The sequence below is a fragment of the Lissotriton helveticus genome, chromosome 12 (genome assembly GCF_964261635.1).
Source record: "Lissotriton helveticus chromosome 12, aLisHel1.1, whole genome shotgun sequence".
Classification (NCBI taxonomy): Eukaryota; Metazoa; Chordata; class Amphibia; order Caudata; family Salamandridae; genus Lissotriton; species Lissotriton helveticus.
Window position 1 is genome coordinate 7,397,933 of NC_136073.1, and position 21,008 is coordinate 7,418,940.

The 21,008-nt window shown below is 51.0% G+C and overlaps 1 protein-coding gene across 1 annotated transcript in view; it reads left to right on the top strand.

Annotated features, from left to right (window-relative positions):
- The window catches only part of ABCA7 (ATP binding cassette subfamily A member 7), a 198,065-nt gene that overhangs the window by 101,421 nt on the left and 75,636 nt on the right, over positions 1-21,008 (top strand). The window contains exons 22-26 of the mRNA XM_078670677.1: positions 6,639-6,776; positions 7,466-7,671; positions 8,959-9,031; positions 13,348-13,550; positions 19,815-19,926. Of these exons, the coding sequence (XP_078526803.1) occupies positions 6,639-6,776; positions 7,466-7,671; positions 8,959-9,031; positions 13,348-13,550; positions 19,815-19,926 (732 nt within the window). The remainder of the gene's footprint in view (positions 1-6,638; positions 6,777-7,465; positions 7,672-8,958; positions 9,032-13,347; positions 13,551-19,814; positions 19,927-21,008) is intronic.

The window sequence follows — 21,008 nt, forward strand, 5'->3', positions numbered from 1 at the left end:
CGGTCTGGAACCTCAATGTGGTCCTCACCAGACTGATGGGCCCACCTTTTGAGCCACTGCACTCATGTGAACTCCAGTTCCTAACATGGAAAGTGGCTTTTCTTATTGCTATCACGTCACTGAGACGCGTCAGTGAGCTGCAAGCGCTCACGATCCAAGAGCCATTCATACAAATTCATCCAAATAGGGTGGTGCTATGCACTAACCCCAAATTCCTTCCGAAGGTGGTGTCACAGTTTCATCTAAACCAAACTATTGACCTGCCCGCGTTCTTTCAAAACCCACAAACTGTAGCGGAAAGAATGCTCCATACATTAGACGTTAGGAGGGCGTTGATGTACTATATTGACAGAACACAACACTTTAGGAAAACAAAACAACTTTTTGTTGCCTTCTCACCACAGCACAAAGGCAACCCTATTTCCAAAGCAGGAATAGCCAGGTGGATTGTTAAGTGCATTCAAATCTGTTATCAAAAAGCAAAGCGTACTTTAACAATACCCCCAAGAGCGCACTCCACACGCAAATTGGGGGCATCCATGGCTTTCCTGGGGAACATTCCTTTAGAAGACATTTGCAGAGCAGCCACATGGGTTACACCACATACCTTTACAAAACACTACTGTGTTGATGTGCATTCCAAGCAGCAAGCTGCTGTAGGACAGGCTGTTCTCAAGACACTCTTTCAGGTTTCTGCAGCTGACACGGGCAACCGCCCTTAATGGAGGGACTGCTGTGTATTCTATGCAAAAGATATGAATTTAGCAGCCCACATGCCTCGAACTGAATATGCTACTTACCAGTATGCATCTGTTCTTGGCATGTAGGGCTGCTAACATTCATATCGCCCGCCCTCCTCCCCGGTGCCTGTCGCAGCTGCAGATATACTCTTGCATTCAATCATTAGCATGGACATCCTTTACACTTTTCACTCCATCTCTGCCACAATGGCTAAAAACAATCTGGGGATGGAGCCGATGCCCATGCGCACTGTAGTCCAGGGGAGGAGCCACCTATCTCGTGATACTTCGAAGACTCTTCCAGGACAACAATGTGCGATCATCCGGACCCAACACTAGGCGGCGATCTATGCAAAAGATATGAATGTCAGCAGCCCTACATGCCAAGAACAGATGCATACTGGTAAGTAGCATATTCAATCTTTCCTCCCACTGCTATGCCTCAGTGGGACCTTAATGTGGTGCTGACGTTCCTGGTGTGCGCTTCTTTTGAGCCCTTACATAACTGTCCTCTCAGGCTCCTTACCATCAAGATGGCCTTCCTGGTGGCACTAACATCTGCCGGGAGGGTCAGTGAGCGACAGGCCTTGTCATCTAAACCTCCTTATCCTAACTACGCAGACAAACTGGTGCTTTGTACAAGGGCTTCTTTTCGCCCAAAAGTGGTCACTCCATTTCACGTAGGCCAAACCAGCACTCTTCCTACTTTTTATGCTCCGCCTCATCCCTCCAAGGGAGAGGAGCGACTTCTCCGCCAGGACTCAAAAACAGTGTTGTCATTCTACCTTGATAGAAGGAAAGCTTTCAGGGTGGACAACCAACTCTTCTCACGGTATGTCAGAGCATAGAAAGGATGGGCGGGGCAGAAGAGGACCATCTTACGATGGATCGAACCCTGCATCAAAATCTGCCATGCATTGGCTAACAATCAACCCTCTGAGGGTTCGCGTGCTCATTACACCAGAGCTAAAGGTGTCATTACTGTGTTAGCTCACGGAATTCTGGTCCTGGACATCTGCAAGGTGGCAACGTGCGCTTCCCTGCACACGTTTACCAAGCACCACTGCCTGGACAGTCAGGTCCATTAGGATGGGCACTTTGCCCGTTCAGTCCTGTAGGACTTCCTTGGGTGGTATTTGTCTGCAGAGCCACCTCTGGGGAGGTATGGCTTGGGTATCAATTCTAAGGTAAGGAATCTGCAGCTAGAGAGACCTATCAGATGAACTTGTAACTTACCTTTGGAAATGACATGTGGTAGAGACTCTATCCATCTGCAGATTCCTTACTGACCCACCCATCCTCCCCTTCTCTGATAATGGATTTCTAGGGACAGGGTTTTCCCCTTTCCGGCCCTACTTTTCCATACCAGTGGTCAGTGTACTGCATGGCTCTGCATGTTTGGCTCGGAAAGTAAAAAAAAGTAACTGACATCAGCGTGCTCAGGTGGCGCCTACATAGGCAACACAAGCACCACTTCTGGCGCGGCCAACACCGTTAAGCAAAGCAGAACGACACCACCTACCCTTGCGCAAGGGTAGTTGTCACAAAAACAAACCTGGCTCCAGTCTGACACCTGGGGATAAATCTAAGTTAAGAAATCTGCAGCAGATAGAGTCTGTACTAGATAAGGCGTTGCCGAAGGTAAGTAACTTTCATTAAGGCTGTCACCATTAAGCGAGCAGAACCAACCACAGTTTTAGAGTGAATGCAGTCTTGCTGTTTATGTATAGTATAGTAGTGATATATATGCACCTAAGCCCTATCTCTGTAGAGGGAAACACGCAGAGTCTCAAGCCTTGGTGAGCACTGAACAGAGCAGGTCATCCTACCACCAATGTTTGCCAGTTATGCCCTTCCTAAGAATCTATGTCAAATTGATGCATGGATTATACTTATTATACCTATCACAAATCGAATGAGGAGATGGGCCCCTAAGGTACAGTCATTACAGCTTTGAGTCTCAAGAGCAGTCCTGTTCCAGGTCTCGAGTGGTTCTGGTGTCACCTTTGTGTGCTAATTTCATAGGGAATTTGTCCCATCACCCTTTCCATGCCGTGGCTATTTGTGGTTTGGCTTATAGTGCAGGATCGGTGAACCTGCATGCCATTCTACTGTATTTTGTTCTTGTCTGGGCCGTGGGGGTTCCACTACTAAATTTTAAGCATGAACATTTGCGTCCATTAAGTGCTCAATGAGGGGCTTGTCCAAAACGTATCCTTGGGATTGGCTCACACCACCTCACATCTCGGGCATGTATCCGGCACAGTAGTGAATATTTTATGTTAGCGGCTGTACAGACAGAGGGACAGAGCACCGCAGACTCTCCCAGTGGGTGCAGGGTGAGGAGCCCCATTTTGAGTGAGATTTGCTTCTTTCCTTTCTTCACAGACTGTGAGGTGACTGTCAGTGGTTGCAGTGATTGCTTTCCCAGGTTGAGAGGGCAGACCCGTGGGCAGACTGTCTATAGGCTGTCCACAGAGGTGTGGGTGTCTGTCTGTCTGTCCCTTGCTTTGTTTGTATATGTGCGTGTGAGAGAGAGCTTTGTATGTATGTGGTGCATGTTTTACATGTGCTAAGTGAATGGTGTGTTCCATTAGATGTTGGCCCCTCTTCATGCCAGCTGTGTGTACTCCCTGCATATGGCCACCTCCTTGTATCTTGATCTACCTGGTGAATGCTGGAGGCTGCCACCTTAGTCCTTTGTTACTGGAGGTCCCCACCATATTCCACCGCTGACCTGAAACACCGCTACCCCGGTTTGTGGCTGAGTTGTTGTTGGTCACCCAGAAAAGATACTGGGCTCTGACTGACTTGAAAAGTACACATCTTGAACATTTTTAACTGGAGTCAGTCCTCATGTGTTCTATGGTGACCGCTGTTGCCAACAAGCTGCATTCTAGATACCCCTCCGTTTCTAGCTTCTCAAACAATGGATCTGAAGGTAGGCCTTCTCCTTAACCCATTCTTAGCCCTGCTCTCAGAGGACGTCCTGGGTCTCACCAGTAAATCACTTTATTATCGTATTTTCCTCCAGAATATCTCAACTCTGTTAATAAACACATTCAAATGATACGAATTGCATCATAATCAATGACACTCCACTCAGAAGCCCAAACCTACTTCACCATTCAGAAGTGTCAGTCGTTCCCATCATGATTCTCCCGAAGAAGATGGTCCTTGTCTGGAGTGTTCCAAGTCAAAGCATCCGCAGTAGGTTTCAGTGTTGTGACTCTCAGACAACATATTTAAAAGCAGTTTATGAGTTTCTAGCATGGAAATCCCAATCAGGGTCGGCGCATCGGGTTGTTCAGGGGCTGCCTGTTGGAGTGCGTCTCAGCAGCTTTACTTAAACTTCTGGCCTCTGCAAAGAGGGCGTGTCCATTCACAGGGACAGCTTTGTTTCCAGTACATTGTACGGGTATCATTCAGGGGTCCTCGTTCCTCGCCCTAATAGTGCATGGAACGCTGCGTCCACTGAAGAGGTGCCAGAATTCAGGAGGTCAAGGCAAGGTTCCTTGTTACGGAGGGCGTCAAGACAATTCTTCTGGAATCGAAGGTCCCCTGCACATCCTGATGCTCCAGAAGCAGAGGGAAACCTTACAAACCTCTACTGAGGGTCTGGATCCTGCATGAGGCGTTCAGTGGTTCCGATGTTAAAGGCTCCTTCATCCGCTCGCCGTCTCCTCTGTGTGAGCGATGCTCCTTGCTTGTCTGTGCCAGGAATGGAATGTGAGTCTGGAACTGATTCACTTTGCAAAGAAACATGTAACTTTTCTGTAACAATAGTTTGTCAGTTTTCCATTTGTTAGAGATTTGCTGGTGGGCCCAGCCACTCCTTACCCTATGATCAGTCAGACTGATTACGAAGGGCCCAGCTTACAACATAACCTGAAGTGAGCGGAGGTTCTTGGCATTCTAGGTTTCCAGTTGATGTCATCGACAGTCTCTCCATGTATTCCTCAACAAACACCTTTTTTTATTTTTAATAAAATACCATCAAACGGCATGCACCATGGTTTGCCACTCTCTCTACTGCTGTTCGCCCTGGCGATAGAACCCCTGGTGCAGCTTATCCGCTGTGATGCGCAAATCTGGGTCCTCGAGAAACTGCATCCGTTAGACGCTGACGACATTCTTCTGTTTCTGCTAAATCCACAGCGCTCCGGGGCACGATTCCTGTCCTATCTTCAGTTGTATGGCGAGGCCTCTGGCCTCCGGATTAATGAGGGCAAGTCTGCCTAGTGGAGGTGACGGGCAATGCTCAGGAGCGGGTTTGGTGCCCCAACGTTCCCATCCGGTGCAACTCCTTTAAATACCTTGGGATTCACATGTCCCCCTTCCCGGATCTGGCGTGGACCCTTAATTTCCAGGGGCTGGCCCAAACACTCGAACACGACTAGGGTCGCTGGGCGACACTTCCATTTAATCCTATGGGGTGTACCGCCCTCTTTAAGATGGTGTCTGCCACGCTACTTATATGTCCTGGGTAATTACCCCCATCCCCCTGCAAATGGTTTTACTTTCTGAATACCACAATCACCAATGTTGTGTGGGCGGGTGGCAGGCACAGGGTGGCTTTTCAAATACTGCGCAAGTCCCCCTTTGATGACGGTCTGGGGCTATCGGATATATATCTTTATTGCCTCGCAACCCACTTAGTACCAATCAATGAATGGTTCACGGGCGACCTGACATACTGCTTGGAGATCCACTCTCTGGGTTTCGATAGTCTGCTCGAGCTTCTGTACGGGGCGCGTCTGTCCATTACACTGCCCACTTGAACACAGGTGCCTCTTGCCTGCTGGAGGGCGGCCCTTCGCCTCATCGGCTGGGGGTGTCGGCTCACTGAGGTGCCCCCTTTGTGGCGAGAAACATGGCTGCATCAGCTCAAGTCTGTAGGCCTTTGCTCCCTGGGACCGGATTGGGATCTTTTATCTGGGGGATGTCTTTACAGGGGGCCACTTTGTGACGTTTCAGGATTTGAGGTCTAGATACTCTCTCTCCAACTCTCAATTTTTCCGATATCTGCAACTACGCCACGCCTTACAGTCACATGCTCTCCCAAACAGGGCATTACCTGAATATAGCCTGCTTGAGGCGAAGATTTCCTTTGGGCTTCTGGGTAAGGCGGCCATATCAAAGATTTATCGCTCACTGGTCATCCATGCCCCCGATGGCCTTGCACATGCTCAGCAGCGATGGGAGGCATGGGTGGGAGATCTGGACGAAGACGAATGGAGGAAGGCTTGCATGGCACCCAGTGAGCTGGCGATTTCAGCACAACTGTGTATGGTTCAATTTAATTATCTGCACTGCCCCCTCCGGAGAGGTGTCCCAGAACTGGGGGCAGTCGGGATGATTTAGCGAGCTATTGCCCAGAGTCACATGGTGCTGGGCTAACCTGCCGCCGGAGCCGGGGATCGAACCGTGAACCCTGTGGTCCGGAGTCAGGCACCCTGGCCGCTGCTGGTGTACGCAGCAGGAAGACAGTTTTTGTGGCCCGTGGCTAGCCCACTCTGAAGCATAGCCGTATATGGGGCAAACGGTGTAATCACTACGAACTGTCATTGTAATTCCATGCAGTTAAGCCATTCTGCTGTCTGGTCATATGTCATTGCCTGTAAACAATTTAAGTCTTGTGAAATTATGTGTCCTGCTGTAAAACATTTAATTTAATTTGTTATTAAAAAAAAAAAAATCATCCATTCTGAACCCAGCTGCTAGAAGCAGAACGATGCCAGGCACGTGAATGTAAAAGTTGTCAAAGCTGTAATGTTAACGCTACTGGTAGCTGATGTCTTCCCCTCCACCCTCACAGGGCCTGCACTGTGTGTGTATTCTGAGTGTGTCATTATTTAACCAGTCACCCAGTGACCTCTCTTGACCTTTTCTCCCTAGGCGGGATGCAGCGGAAGCTTTCGGTGGCCATCGCATTTGTTGGTGGCTCCAAGGTGGTGATCTTGGACGAGCCAACGGCTGGTGTAGACCCCTACTCGCGCCGTGGGATCTGGGACCTGGTGTTAAAGTATCGTAAAGGTGAGATGGGTGTTGTATACACAGTTGCGGCTGCTGGTCTTTGGTGGTCTCCATAAATTGATATAGGTCTGTGGTGCTTCTCGGGGAGGAAGACAGGTGTTCATGGTCTGTAACAAAGGATGTGTGAATCTGGGGGTGCTGTTCTGTAGCCCTGCAAAACCAGCATTCTTAAATGTTGCCTTCGTGGCTTGTGTAGCGTATTTTCCTTCAGGGTTTGACCTTCGTACCTGTAGGATGTCTTAGTGTAGTGAATAGGGGGATATTAGGTAAATCTCTCTAATAGTGCTGCTGCTGCATGGAATTTAGTGCTGTTCTGTGAAAACAAGTATACCTCACGAGGATGCAAATGTGTCCCCAGCATTGTATAAAGTGAAATGCATTGTATAAAGCGGCAAGGGTTCCTTCTGCAGAAGTGGTGTGCTTCTTCTGGTGGCTGGTGGACGAGCATTCACAGGTGCCTCATTTCCACACTCTCCAGCCTTCATTCATCTTCCCAGCTCTCTTGTCGTGTGTGAAGACTTGGAATCCTAGAGTTAGAGTTTGTAGATTTTCCAGACCCCGATGATCCTTTCGGTTGTACCAGCGGTCTCTTCTGGTACCCGGACATTGTCTGCTGGTGTTGATTTGAAAAATCTCAGAGCTCACCGGATCCCTGTGCTTGTGTTTGCTTTTGGGATTCATTCCTCCAGGACGCACCATCATCCTCTCCACCCACTACATGGATGAAGCCGACCTGCTGGGGGACCGGATCGCCATCATCTCCCAGGGGCGGCTGCGGTGCTGCGGGTCCCCCCTCTTCCTGAAGACCACCCTGGGCACCGGTTACTACCTGACCCTGGTCAAGCAGCAAAGGACCAACACGACCAGCAGCAGCTTTGCCAGCATGGGCAAGAAGGTAACTCTGGGGGGATGGAGAAAGGGAGGTGTCTGAGAGAAGATACTGAGCTCAAGAGGAGGATGCTGGGAAGAGATTGGGCACCACTGGTGCCCCAACATTGTCTTCTGTCAGTGTATCTCTCCTTCTTTCTCTGTATCCTTCTCAGACACTCTGTCGTGTTCTTTGTATGCTCTCTCTCGCTTTGTCACTTGGTTTTGTCTCCTTTTCCAACTCTCTTCGTCTCACCTTCTTTCTCCTTTGATATTTCTTTCTTTCTGTGGACAGTCCTAAACTTTTCACCTACCAATCATTTGTTTCAGATGCCCTAGAATAATTAACCCATTGAAAGCAAAACAAGACTACAACTCCCAGAATGCTTTAGGCTATCAAACGAAGGCCCACTACTGGAAATGGTGTCTATAATGATCCTGAGGGAGGTGGTCAACTTAAATTAGTTTGAAACCAACATTGTGTTGTCTCAGTTTGCACTTTTCGTTTTTAGTTGCTCGCTTATTCAGTTTGTATTTGAACGAGGTGTGAGGCAGCAGGGTTATCTCTGGAAACAAGAGCAGCATTACTGCACTTCCTCATGATGTCTGTCATCCGCTGGTGCAAGATCTGTTTTAATATTCGCAGTGATTGGGTAATTAGACGATGGCCCAGCACACACGTGTTACACCAATTACCTACCAGTGTTACCCTTCGCATTCGTAGTTTAGGCTTGTGGGAGACCCTCTTGTTTGTTCTCATTTACATTTCTGTTCACTTCCCTTTCATTTCACAAGCATGATAGTCTGACATTTCATGGCTTTCAGCTATTTGTCTGATCCAGATCATGTTGAGCACAAACAAGATCTCCCGCATCCAGTCCTTGATTATTCAGCATCTCAGAACTCACAATCCTCTGATCATATTACCCAACCTTTGCTTTACGGAGACCACTATCTCGATAGGTTTCCTCTGTCAATATCTCGTTCATGTTCAGAGTCTTTTTACTTCCTGCACAATTAAGAAATAGCGAGTTTTGTGAAGGTTTTGGCACTTCATATGGCTTTCCTTTCCAGGGCAGGGCTCAGCTCAGGAATGTAAACTTCCTTAGACTAGAATCAGCATCGGTTTTATGTACTCAAGCCGGCTCTTTTACCTTTTCTCAGTACGGTTTAAAGAAAGCTGTGATTGTTCTCTCTCTCTATGACCCTCTGAGATTAGAAATTCCACTAAAAGCTTCCGAGAAGCGAGCCAGTCATTGGTATTTTCCATCCTGTTCTCTATAACCAAGTTGTAATTGTGTTGTGTTGTTTGCAGGAGGACAACGCCTCGCAGCAGAGCTGTGACACTGGCCTGGGCAGCGAGCAGCCGAGCGAGACCAGCTCTGCAGGTCAGTGAGCGCCCCTCCAGCCCACCCTGGGTACCACTTACATCTTCTCCATCAGTATCTCAAGCCGCCTCCATCTCCTCCCTATCGAACCCTTCTTAATGTCTCCATGATCTGCTCTCTGTTCTTGATGCACATTTACCACTGAGAAGAACCTGTTGCAGTGGTATCACAGGAAGTGCGCTCTGAGGCCGGAAGTTCTGGGAAGCTTTTAATGTATCCTTGTTTTGGCCAGGGATGTGACCTATGCTTTGTAAGCTGGGTGCAGGAATGCCTTGTTGTTTTGCATAGAAACAGATTGAAATGATGCTGAAGAACTAAGCATAGTTGTGATATCACTCTACGGCTACCTCACACATTAAGTACCGCTATTACATGTGTCTGGTACCCAGCTACCCCTCCCTGCACCCCACCCCATTCATCAGTGAACCATCGGTGCCACAGTGGTCCAAAACCCAGCTGAGTGGTGCACATCCAGCACGCAACACAATATGCCAGCCAAGGCCTCCAGACTGGAGTACAGCGCACCAGAGGTGGCCTCCAGGTTTGAGTACAGCGCACCAGAGGTGGCCTCCAGGTTTGAGTACGGCACACCAGAGGTGGCCTCCAGGTTTGAGTATGGCACACCAGAGGTGGCCTCCAGGTTTGAGTACAGCGCACCAGAGGTGGCCTCCAGGTTTGAGTACAGCGCACCAGAGGTGGCCTCCAGGTTTGAGTACAGCACACCAGAGGTGGCCTCCAGGTTTGAGTACAGCGCACCAGAGGTGGCCTCCAGGTTTGAGTACAGCGCACCAGAGGTGGCCTCCAGGTTTGAGTACGGCACACCCGAGGTGGCCTCCAGGTTTGAGCACGGCACACCAGAGGTGGCCTCCAGGTTTGAGCACGGCACACCAGAGGTGGCCTCCAGGTTTGAGTATGGCACACCAGAGGTGGCCTCCAGGTTTGAGTATGGCACACCCGAGGTGGCCTCCAGGTTTGAGCACGGCACACCAGAGGTGGCCTCCAGGTTTGAGTATGGCACACCAGAGGTGGCCTCCAGGTTTGAGTACGGCACACCAGAGGTGGCCTCCAGGTTTGAGCACGGCACACCAGAGGTGGCCTCCAGGTTTGAGCACGGCACACCAGAGGTGGCCTCCAGGTTTGAGTATGGCACACCCGAGGTGGCCTCCAGGTTTGAGCACGGCACACCAGAGGTGGCCTCCAGGTTTGAGTATGGCACACCCGAGGTGGCCTCCAGGTTTGAGCACGGCACACCAGAGGTGGCCTCCAGGTTTGAGTATGGCACACCAGAGGCGGCCTCCAGGTTTGAGTACGGCACACCAGAGGTGGCCTTCAGGTTTGAGCACGGCACACCAGAGGTGGCCTCCAGGTTTGAGCACGGCACACCAGAGGTGGCCTCCAGGTTTGAGCACGGCACACCAGAGGTGGCCTCCAGGTTTGAGTATGGCACACCAGAGGTGGCCTCCAGGTTTGAGCACGGCACACCAGAGGTGGCCTCCAGGTTTGAGTATGGCACACCAGAGGTGGCCTCCAGGTTTGAGCACGGCACACCAGAGGTGGCCTCCAGGTTTGAGTACAGCGCACCAGAGGCGGCCTCCAGGTTTGAGCACGGCACACCAGAGGTGGCCTCCAGGTTTGAGCACGGCACACCAGAGGTGGCCTCCAGGTTTGAGTATGGCACACCCGAGGTGGCCTCCAGGTTTGAGCACGGCACACCAGAGGTGGCCTCCAGGTTTGAGTATGGCACACCAGAGGCGGCCTCCAGGTTTGAGTATGGCACACCAGAGGTGGCCTCCAGGTTTGAGTATGGCACACCAGAGGTGGCCTCCAGGTTTGAGTATGGCACACCAGAGGTGGCCTCCAGGTTTGAGTACGGCACACCAGAGGTGGCCTCCAGGTTTGAGTACAGCGCACCAGAGGTGGCCTCCAGGTTTGAGTACGGCACACCAGAGGTGGTCTCCAGGTTTGAGTATGGCACACCAGAGGTGGCCTCCAGGTTTGAGCACGGCACACCAGAGGTGGCCTCCAGGTTTGAGTACGGCACACCAGAGGTGGCCTTCAGGTTTGAGTACAGCGCACCAGAGGTGGCCTCCAGGTTTGAGTACGGCACACCAGAGGTGGCCTCCAGGTTTGAGTATGGCACACCAGAGGTGGCCTCCAGGTTTGAGTATGGCACACCAGAGGTGGCCTCCAGGTTTGAGTATGGCACACCAGAGGTGGCCTCCAGGTTTGAGTATGGCACACCAGAGGTGGCCTCCAGGTTTGAGTACGGCACACCAGAGGTGGCCTCCAGGTTTGAGTACAGCGCACCAGAGGTGGCCTCCAGGTTTGAGTACGGCACACCAGAGGTGGCCTCCAGGTTTGAGTATGGCACACCAGAGGTGGCCTCCAGGTTTGAGTATGGCACACCAGAGGTGGCCTCCAGGTTTGAGCACGGCACACCAGAGGTGGCCTCCAGGTTTGAGTACGGCACACCAGAGGTGGCCTTCAGGTTTGAGTACAGCGCACCAGAGGTGGCCTCCAGGTTTGAGTACGGCACACCAGAGGTGGCCTCCAGGTTTGAGTATGGCACACCAGAGGTGGCCTCCAGGTTTGAGTATGGCACACCAGAGGTGGCCTTCAGGTTTGAGTACAGCACACCAGAGGTGGCCTCCAGGTTTGAGTATGGCACACCAGAGGTGGCCTCCAGGTTTGAGTACGGCACACCAGAGGTGGCCTCCAGGTTTGAGCACGGCACACCAGAGGTGGCCTCCAGGTTTGAGTATGGCACACCAGAGGTGGCCTCCAGGTTTGAGTACGGCACACCAGAGGCGGCCTCCAGGTTTGAGCACGGCACACCAGAGGTGGCCTCCAGGTTTGAGCACGGCACACCAGAGGTGGCCTCCAGGTTTGAGCACGGCACACCAGAGGTGGCCTCCAGGTTTGAGTATGGCACACCAGAGGCGGCCTCCAGGTTTGAGTACGGCACACCAGAGGTGGCCTCCAGGTTTGAGTACGGCACACCAGAGGCGGCCTCCAGGTTTGAGCACGGCGCACCAGAGGTGGCCTCCAGGTTTGAGCACGGCACACCAGAGGTGGCCTCCAGGTTTGAGTACGGCACACCAGAGGTGGCCTCCAGGTTTGAGTACGGCACACCAGAGGTGGCCTCCAGGTTTGAGTACGGCACACCAGAGGCGGCCTCCAGGTTTGAGCACGGCACACCAGAGGTGGCCTCCAGGTTTGAGCACGGCACACCAGAGGTGGCCTCCAGGTTTGAGCACGGCACACCAGAGGTGGCCTCCAGGTTTGAGTACGGCACACCAGAGGTGGCCTCCAGGTTTGAGTACGGCACACCAGAGGCGGCCTCCAGGTTTGAGCACGGCGCACCAGAGGTGGCCTCCAGGTTTGAGCACGGCACACCAGAGGTGGCCTCCAGGTTTGAGTACAGCGCACCAGAGGTGGCCTCCAGGTTTGAGTACAGCGCACCAGAGGTGGCCTCCAGGTTTGAGCACGGCACACCAGAGGTGGCCTCCAGGTTTGAGCACGGCACACCAGAGGTGGCCTCCAGGTTTGAGCACCGCACACCAGAGGTGGCCTCCAGGTTTGAGCACGGCACACCAGAGGTGACCTCCAGTTTGGCACTCAGTATGGCAGTGTTGGCCTCCATATTTGAAAATGGCACACCAGAGGTGGGTGCTGTCTGTAGCATGAAGGGCCTGATTTAGAGTTTGGTGGATGGGTTACTCCGGCACAAACGTATCTGTTATCCCATCACAATTGCGATATATCCTATCCAGCTTGTAATATATATTGTCAGCCTTCTCACAAGTGCAGTATTTCCTCTGCAGCTTGTAAATACGGCGGACGGATTTCCGTCACACTTGTGACAGTCTCACCTGTGTACCAAACTCTGAATCAGACCCCAAATCTGAAAATGAGGCGTGCATTACATTAAAGCTTAAAAGATCAAGTGAAAACATCATCATACGTAATGTATGAGTGGAAGCAGAGCGTACCATGACATCTGTTGATAATACATCTGTAGATTGCACATCTGTTGATTACACATATGTAATTTACATATATGTAGTCGACTGAGCGTCATCACATTGCGTTACGGTGACTAGGACCCCTCATGACTGCCGTTGAGTAGTGTCATTATTTATAATCAGTGCTTGGCCTCAGTCATGCTATACTCTGTGGTGCTCTCATGTGAGCACCTTAGCTCTCTCCAGACTCTCCCCTGTTTTGCCTTTGAGTAGTGTCCGTATATACAGTTTATGCCTCCCAGCAGTGGCGCTGTTCTTTATTTTACCTCACTCCAGACTCTTCTCTTCCAGACGTGTCTCTCCTCTCTGCTCTGGTCCAGGCGCACGTCTCCGGCTCTCGCTTGGTGGAGGATATGGGCCATGAGGTGGTTTACGTCCTGCCGTATGGTGGAGCCAAGGATGGCAGCTTTGCTAAGCTTTTCCAGGAGCTGGACTTGCGTCTGGCTGAGCTGGGCGTGTCAGGCTACGGCATCTCGGACACCACGCTGGAAGAGGTACGTACGGGACACCTCCTACCACCATGGTGGGTTATCTTTATTTTGTTTTTTTGAGAATTCAAACGTGGGCAGCAGACCATCTCTGCTCACAGTACATCATATGAGTGACATGGAGGCACATTGTGGCCGATCTGTAGTGGAGCAGAGAAAGGCGAGAGCTTTTCTTACTGCGCTTCTGAAGGAAAAGGAAGAGGCTGGTCTGTCTTCCAGTAAAGAATTGGCTTGGTAGTTTGGTCTGCCCTGTTCCCATGATGCACTGGGCCAGGGTCAGACTAATTTGCATGTAGCCAGGTTCTAAGCTGGGATGGTGCAGTGAGCTAAAAAACGGTGATGGATCAAGCCCTGATCTTTTGACTGGGTAGGAGTGTTCTGCTTAATTCAGATACTCTGTCCATCACCACCCCCTTTATGAATCGGTCTGTCTGTCAGAGCCTCACCTCTGTGGTGCTGTGACAGCTGTCATGATTTTACAATCTTTAATTTTTGTTAGGAGTTTCGGGTCCAGTACTGCATGGCTTCCTTTTAGTTTATAAGTAGTGGGTTAAGTACATTCCAGGATCTTGCTTGTAGAAAGGTGTTCCTTGGCCACGTTGCCTTTAAAGGCTCTACAGGTCTATCTGCTCTCATGTTAAAAACATTTTAGGCAGTAGAGATTCTTGTGACCCCCCACAGAGCCAAGCCAGAAAGAGGCCCCTTCACTTGGGGTGACAACACGAAGCGCTCTGCAGCTGGAGAGATCACCTGCCCACTTTGACTCTGCTTCTGTAAAGACGCCAGTTTGAAGGCCATCAAGGCATTGACAGTCCAGGCTTTGAAATAGAACACCTGGGTATCCATACTGGTAAACTGGGAACAGCTTACCCCCAAATTCACTTTTACCATACAGTACTCAGTCAGTCAGTTTGAGGCAACAGTAGTGTGGCTCAGGACACCAGTGGAAAAATACATTGTTTGTTGATGTGGATGCCTGATACCCTTTGCCTGGCCTGGAACCCCAAGAAAAGGCCTCTCACTGGATACAGTTTTAGACCTCAGGACTAGGGAAATTACAGGTGACTGAGCACTGCATGCAGTGTGAGACAGTACACAAGTACTTACAGGGCACTGGATTTCAGCAAAACACGGTATGCGGTGTGAGGCAGTAGATAAGTGGTTACAGGCACTGAGTGTACAGCAGAGCACTGTATGCAGTGAGAGGCAGTAGAACAAGTACCTACAGGGCACTGAGTGTACAGCAGAGCATCATATTCAGTGTGAGGCACTAGACAAGCGCTTACAGGGCACTGGATGTACAGCAGAGCACTGTATGCAGTGTGAGGCAGTAGGCAAGCGCTTACAGGGCACTGGATGTACAGCAGAGCACTGTATGCAGTGTGAGGCAGTAGACAAGCGGTTACAGGGCACTGGATGTAAAAAAGAGCACTATATGCAGTGTGAGGCACTAGACAAGCGGGTTCAGGGCACTGCATGTACAGCAGAGTATCTTATGCAGTGTGAGGCAGTAGATGAGCAGTTACAGGCACTGGATGTACAGCAGAGCACCGTATGCAGTGTGAGGCAGTAGAACAAGGGCACTGAGTGTACAGCAGAGCGTCATATGCCGTGTGAGGCAGTAGACAAGCGGTTACAGGGCACTGGATGTACAGCTGAGCACCGTATGCAGTGTGCAGCAATAGACAAGTGTGTACAGGGCACTGGATGTACAGCAGAGCACCGTACGCAGTGTGCGGCACTAGACAAGCGGGTACAGGGCACTGGATGTACAGCAGAGCATCATATGCGGTGTGAGGCAGTAGAACAAGTACCTACAGAGCAGTGGATGCACAGCAGAGCACTGTATGCAGTGTGAGTGTTAGAATTGGGGGTCTCTGGTTGGCGCAAGTATTCACTTGTGACAAGCAGAGACCCTCTCCTCTAAGTCAGGGCGAAGGATGACCCCTTAGAATTACCCTTGCTCACCCTCTAGGTGTGTGGCGTGAGCAGCCAAGGCTATTCTTCAGGCGTTATTCAGTTAAGCATTTGTAATAACACACACAGTAAAATGTACCAGTCCCCCCACAAATGGACACCTGGCTGTGAATATATAAAAAAACGTTCCTTTATGTAAAAATATATATATATGAGCAGTCCAGACTTATTACAAGACCAATAACGTTTTATATGCCAACAGGTTGTAAATAGGCAAGCTTTTCTTAGGTTTAGTTCAAGAAGGATTTCTTCCTCAGTTCTCTTCCAACACAGTTCTCTATGCTCCCCCTTAGGGACCCACGGCCAGTCTCTGGTCGTCTGAGCACTTCGCAGCGCTTCTGTGTCCTCAGCGAGGTTAAAAGCGGAACACCCTACCACGGCTCACGCATCCGGCGTGAGCACTCGTATGTCGCGTACACTTTACTCACGGTTTGGCAGGAGTGGAAGCGGCTGATCCGAGAAAGGGGAAAACAAACGTTGCGGGCCCCTAGCCCGGTGTAGAACTTAGCGAAGGCTTCTTTTCTTTTATGTTAGGCCGAGTCGTGCACGGCTGTGCGGCTCGGCCCGTTCGGGGATGCCTTCGGATCCTGACGTCAGCGGGTGTGGGCACACAAGCAGGCGCGGCACTCGACTCCTAGTACGACGGTACTGGGGTCTCCACGAGGGGGGCGGCGCCGCTTGCAGACACTCGGGGATAATGAAGCGGGGACGGCAGGGCACGGTCCGTGCGGGCTGCGGGTCCTGCCGTAGATCACTATCGCCACCGGAATTCCGGCGGGAGGGGCGAGGGCGCTTTCAGCGCGTTCCTATTGACAGGCGAGGGGCAGAGGAGCATGCAGCCTAGCCCGGGGGCAGAGAGCGACTCCGATCGGAGCGAGGCTCTCACGGGGACAAAGGCAGGCAAGCTCCCAAGTGCCACAGCCCTAGGAGTGAGCGATGCGGGGCGCAGTCTTCCTCCGGCGGGAGGCACACACAGCTCGAAGTTGAAGGACGAGCAAAGGCACCAAGAACCCACTAGTCCTGGGGTTCAGATCAGGGGGCAAGCTCAATCAAGCCCTTGGAGAATGTTTCAAAGCACAAGTCAGCAAAGTCTTTTCAAAGTCTTCTCCTCTCCTTTCTCAGCAAGGCAAGCAGCAGGCCAGTCCTTCCAGCGTCTTCTTCTCCTTCTAGTTGGGCAGAGGTTCTTTGTGGGAAACAGGATTCTGATTTACAAGGAGCAGGGCTCTTACTTTTATAAAGCATTTCTTTTGTCTTCTCAGGCCAGGGGGGCCTTTGCATAACTGCTTTCAGTCTCTGAGTACTTGTTGGGTGTACTTCTGGCTTCTGCTTTCAGTGTGAGGGGCAGGCACATTAGACGCTCCACAGGAGGTGGAGCCAGCATTGTGTGGACAGGGGCAGCCAGGAGTACCTTGATGACAGTGCTTCGCCCTTCCTGGGCCAGGTGCAGGCTGAGTCATCAGTCGCTCCCCAGGGGACGGAGCTAGCATTGTGGTGGCATAGCACAGCCTGATTAAGAGTCCAGGGGCACTCCTACCTCCCACTAAGGTGTAATCCTTGCATTCACCACCTGTCATCCCCCAGCCCTGTCACTCACACATCCCAGACAGCCAGATACACATACTAGCAGAGGCGGGCTGAAATGGTTAGGCAAGCAAATGCTAACTTTCTAAAAGTAGCATTTGCAAACACAGGATATTAAAATAAACTTTACTAAAAGAAGTATTTTATTATTCTGAGTTCAGGCATACTAAACTTTATTTTCTACCATGTTCCCTGAGCCTGCTGGGATTATAGAGTGTAATAATTCCAGCAGCCCATCTGGCCTAAAGGGAACAGGTAGTCTTACAATAGTAAAAAACGAATTTGGCAGTAATTCACTATTAGGACATGCCACACTCATCAGAGCATGTCCTACCTTACACTTACAATGCACCCTGCCCTTAGGCCTACCATGGGGGTGACTAATATGAAGTTAAGGGAAGGATTAGGGGCTGGCAAGTGTGTGCACTTGCCCAGCCAGCATGACAGTACCAGACCGCACGCAGGTTCTGCAATGGCAGACCCTAGACACATTTTAAGGCTGCTTCTGTGGGTGGCCCAACCAGCGCTGCAGGCCCACTAGCAGTATTGGCATTCACAAGCCCTGGCACTCCTGGTGCACTTTACTAGGGACTGACAGTAAATCCAATGAACCAATCAGGAATATCAATCACAGTTACACTTTTCATAGGGAGCACTTGCACTGCGGCACGGGTTGGCCGTGGCGCAGTGCCCTGAGCAGCGGACACCAGCAAAAACATCTGAGGCACATCAGCAAAAAGTGGAAGGGAAACTCATGCCAAGGTGCCAGGTCTAACTGTGAGGCACTAGACAAGCGGTTACAGGGCACTGGATGTACAGCAAAGCACCGTATGCAGTGGGTGGCACTAGACAAGTGGGTACAGGGCACTGGATGTACAGCAGAGTACTGTATGCAGTGTGAGGCAGTACAACAAGTACCTACAGGGCACTGAGTGTACAGCAGAGCACTATATGCAGTGTGAGGTACTAGACAAGCGGGTACAGGGCACTGGATGTACAGCAGAGCACTATATGCAGTGTGAAGCAGTAGATGCGCAGTTACAAGGCACTGGATGTACAGCAGAGCACCGTATGCAGTGTGAGGCAGTAGACAAGCGGGTACAGGGCACTGGATGTACAGCAGAGTACTGTATGCAGTGTGAGGCAGTACAACAAGTACCTACAGGGCACTGAGTGTACAGCAGAGCACTATATGCAGTGTGAGGTACTAGACAAGCGGGTACAGGGCACTGGATGTACAGCAGAGCACTATATGCAGTGTGAAGCAGTAGATGCGCAGTTACAAGGCACTGGATGTACAGCAGAGCACCGTATGCAGTGTGAGGCAGTAGACAAGCGGGTACAGGGCACTGGATGTACAGCAGAGCACCGTATGCAGTGTGAGGCACTAGACAAGCGGTTACAGGGCACTGGATGTACAGCAGAGCACTGTATGCAGTGTGAGGCCCTAGACAAGCGGTTACAGGGCACTGGATGTACAGCAGAGCACCGTATGCAGTGTGAGGCAGTAGACAAGCGGTTACAGGGCACTGGATGTACAGCAGAGCACCGTATGCAGTGTGAGGCAGTAGACAAGCGGGTACAGGGCACTGGATGTACAGCAGAGTACCGTATGCAGTGTGAGGCCCTAGACAAGCAGCTAAAGGGCGCTGGATGTACAGCAGAGCACTGTATGCAGTGTGAGGCAGTAGACCAGCGGTTACAGGGTACTGGATGTACAGCAAAGCACCGTATGCAGTGGGTGGCACTAGACAAGTGGGTACAGGGCACTGGATGTACAGCAGAGTACTGTATGCAGTGTGAGGCAGTACAACAAGTACCTACAGGGCACTGAGTGTACAGCAGAGCACTATATGCAGTGTGAGGTACTAGACAAGCGGTTACAGGCCACTGGATGTACAGCAGAGCACTGTATGCAGTGTGAGGTACTAGACAAGCGGGTACAGGGCACTGGATGTACAGCAGAGCACTATATGCAGTGTGAAGCAGTAGATGCGCAGTTACAAGGCACTGGATGTACAGCAGAGCACCGTATGCAGTGTGAGGCAGTAGACAAGCGGGTACAGGGCACTGGATGTACAGCAGAGCACCGTATGCAGTGTGAGGCACTAGACAAGCGGTTACAGGGCACTGGATGTACAGCAGAGCACCGTATGCAGTGTGAGGCAGTAGACAAGCGGTTACAGGGCACTGGATGTACAGCAGAGCACCGTATGCAGTGTGAGGCAGTAGACAAGCGGGTACAGGGCACTGGATGTACAGCAGAGTACCATATGCAGTGTGAGGCCCTAGACAAGCAGCTAAAGGGCGCTGGATGTACAGCAGAGCACTGTATGCAGTGTGAGGCAGTAGACCAGCGGTTACAGGGTACTGGATGTACAGCAGAGCACTGTATGCAGTGTGAGGCAGTAGACCAGCGGTTACAGGGTACTGGATGTACAGCAGAGCACTGTATGCAGTGTGAGGCAGTAGAACAAGTACCTACAGGGCACTGAGGGTACATCAGAGCATTATCATATGCAGTGTGAGGCAGTAGATGAGCAGTTACAGGCACTGAGTGTACAGCAGAGCACTATATGCAGTGTGAGGCAGTAGGAACATGCACATGCATTTCATTGTGTGTAGAGCTCTTTACACAATGTAGCACAACAGGGGAAGGGAGAGTCTGTAATCGTTTCTTGTTTTCTCATAATGTTCATTTATACATTCCAGATATTTTTAAAGGTTGCGGAAGAGACAAACGTTGATATGGAAGAGCCTGAAAGAGATGTGGGCGTCTTTAAAGGGGCTGCTGACCTCTGCCAGGACAGTGTGAGAATACAAGGTAAGATGGGGAGGCGCTTGTGAAACGAATAAGGTGTTTTAATCCTGTCATTAGACGTAGATGATTCATTCGTATCACAAGTGTTCTTACTTCTTTACATGGAATGTGTATACTCATGCAACATGCATATCTCAGCGGTACGCGTATAGTGAAAATCTCTTAGTCTTACTGCAGTGTTACATACATATCTCCGTTGTACACACATCGCAATGGTACATGCATAATGTCATGATACAGGCACATCATGATAGTACATTTGTATCTCCATGGCACATGCACATCACCATATTATGCATGTATCTATGGCACACACAGTTCAGAATAGTACATGTCTCTTACCATGTTGCATGCACTTAACAATATCACATGCACTTCTCAATATTACATGCACATCTCTATGGTACATACATATCACAGTGGCACGTGTATTTCTCCACTGTGCTTGTTGTGCCCCACCTGCCAGGTTACCATGAATTAACTTCCTGACTTGAGTTGGTGTCCTGTGTTTAAAAACCTGCATGGAGCGGCAGATTGTTATCGGGATGGTGGGATGGTGAGCAGGCGGACAGTAGTGAGGAACTGACAACTAGTGCGAGTCGAAGAATGCAGCTGGTTGAGGTCCTGGAGGGAGCAGGGTGTCATCTATATCGATGACACCTATGTAAGAAACTGGGGTTCTGTAGCAGAAGTTCCCCCACTTTTTGGCTGGTATTTGATGCAACTTTGACTGAAGGGCCCTGGGTTCTTGTTAACCGGGTCCCCAGTGCCAGTGTTCTTTCCGCAAAACAAAGTAACTGTTCAATTGATCCCCACGTAGCCAGGCCTTTAGCACCCTTGTAAGCCCCTGGTAAATGGTACCCCTAGTACCTACGGCATAGATACTAAAGAGGGTCTCCAAGACCTGCAGCACATCTTGTGCCACTCTAAGGGACCCAGCACCAAAATCATGCTCTAAAAAGTGAAAACACGACATGGCACACCCCCTGTGTGCCATGTCCCCTAACACTGCATGTTATATTTGTAAGTCGCCCCTATAGCAGGCCTTACAGCCCTAAGGCAGCGTGCATTATATTACATGAGGA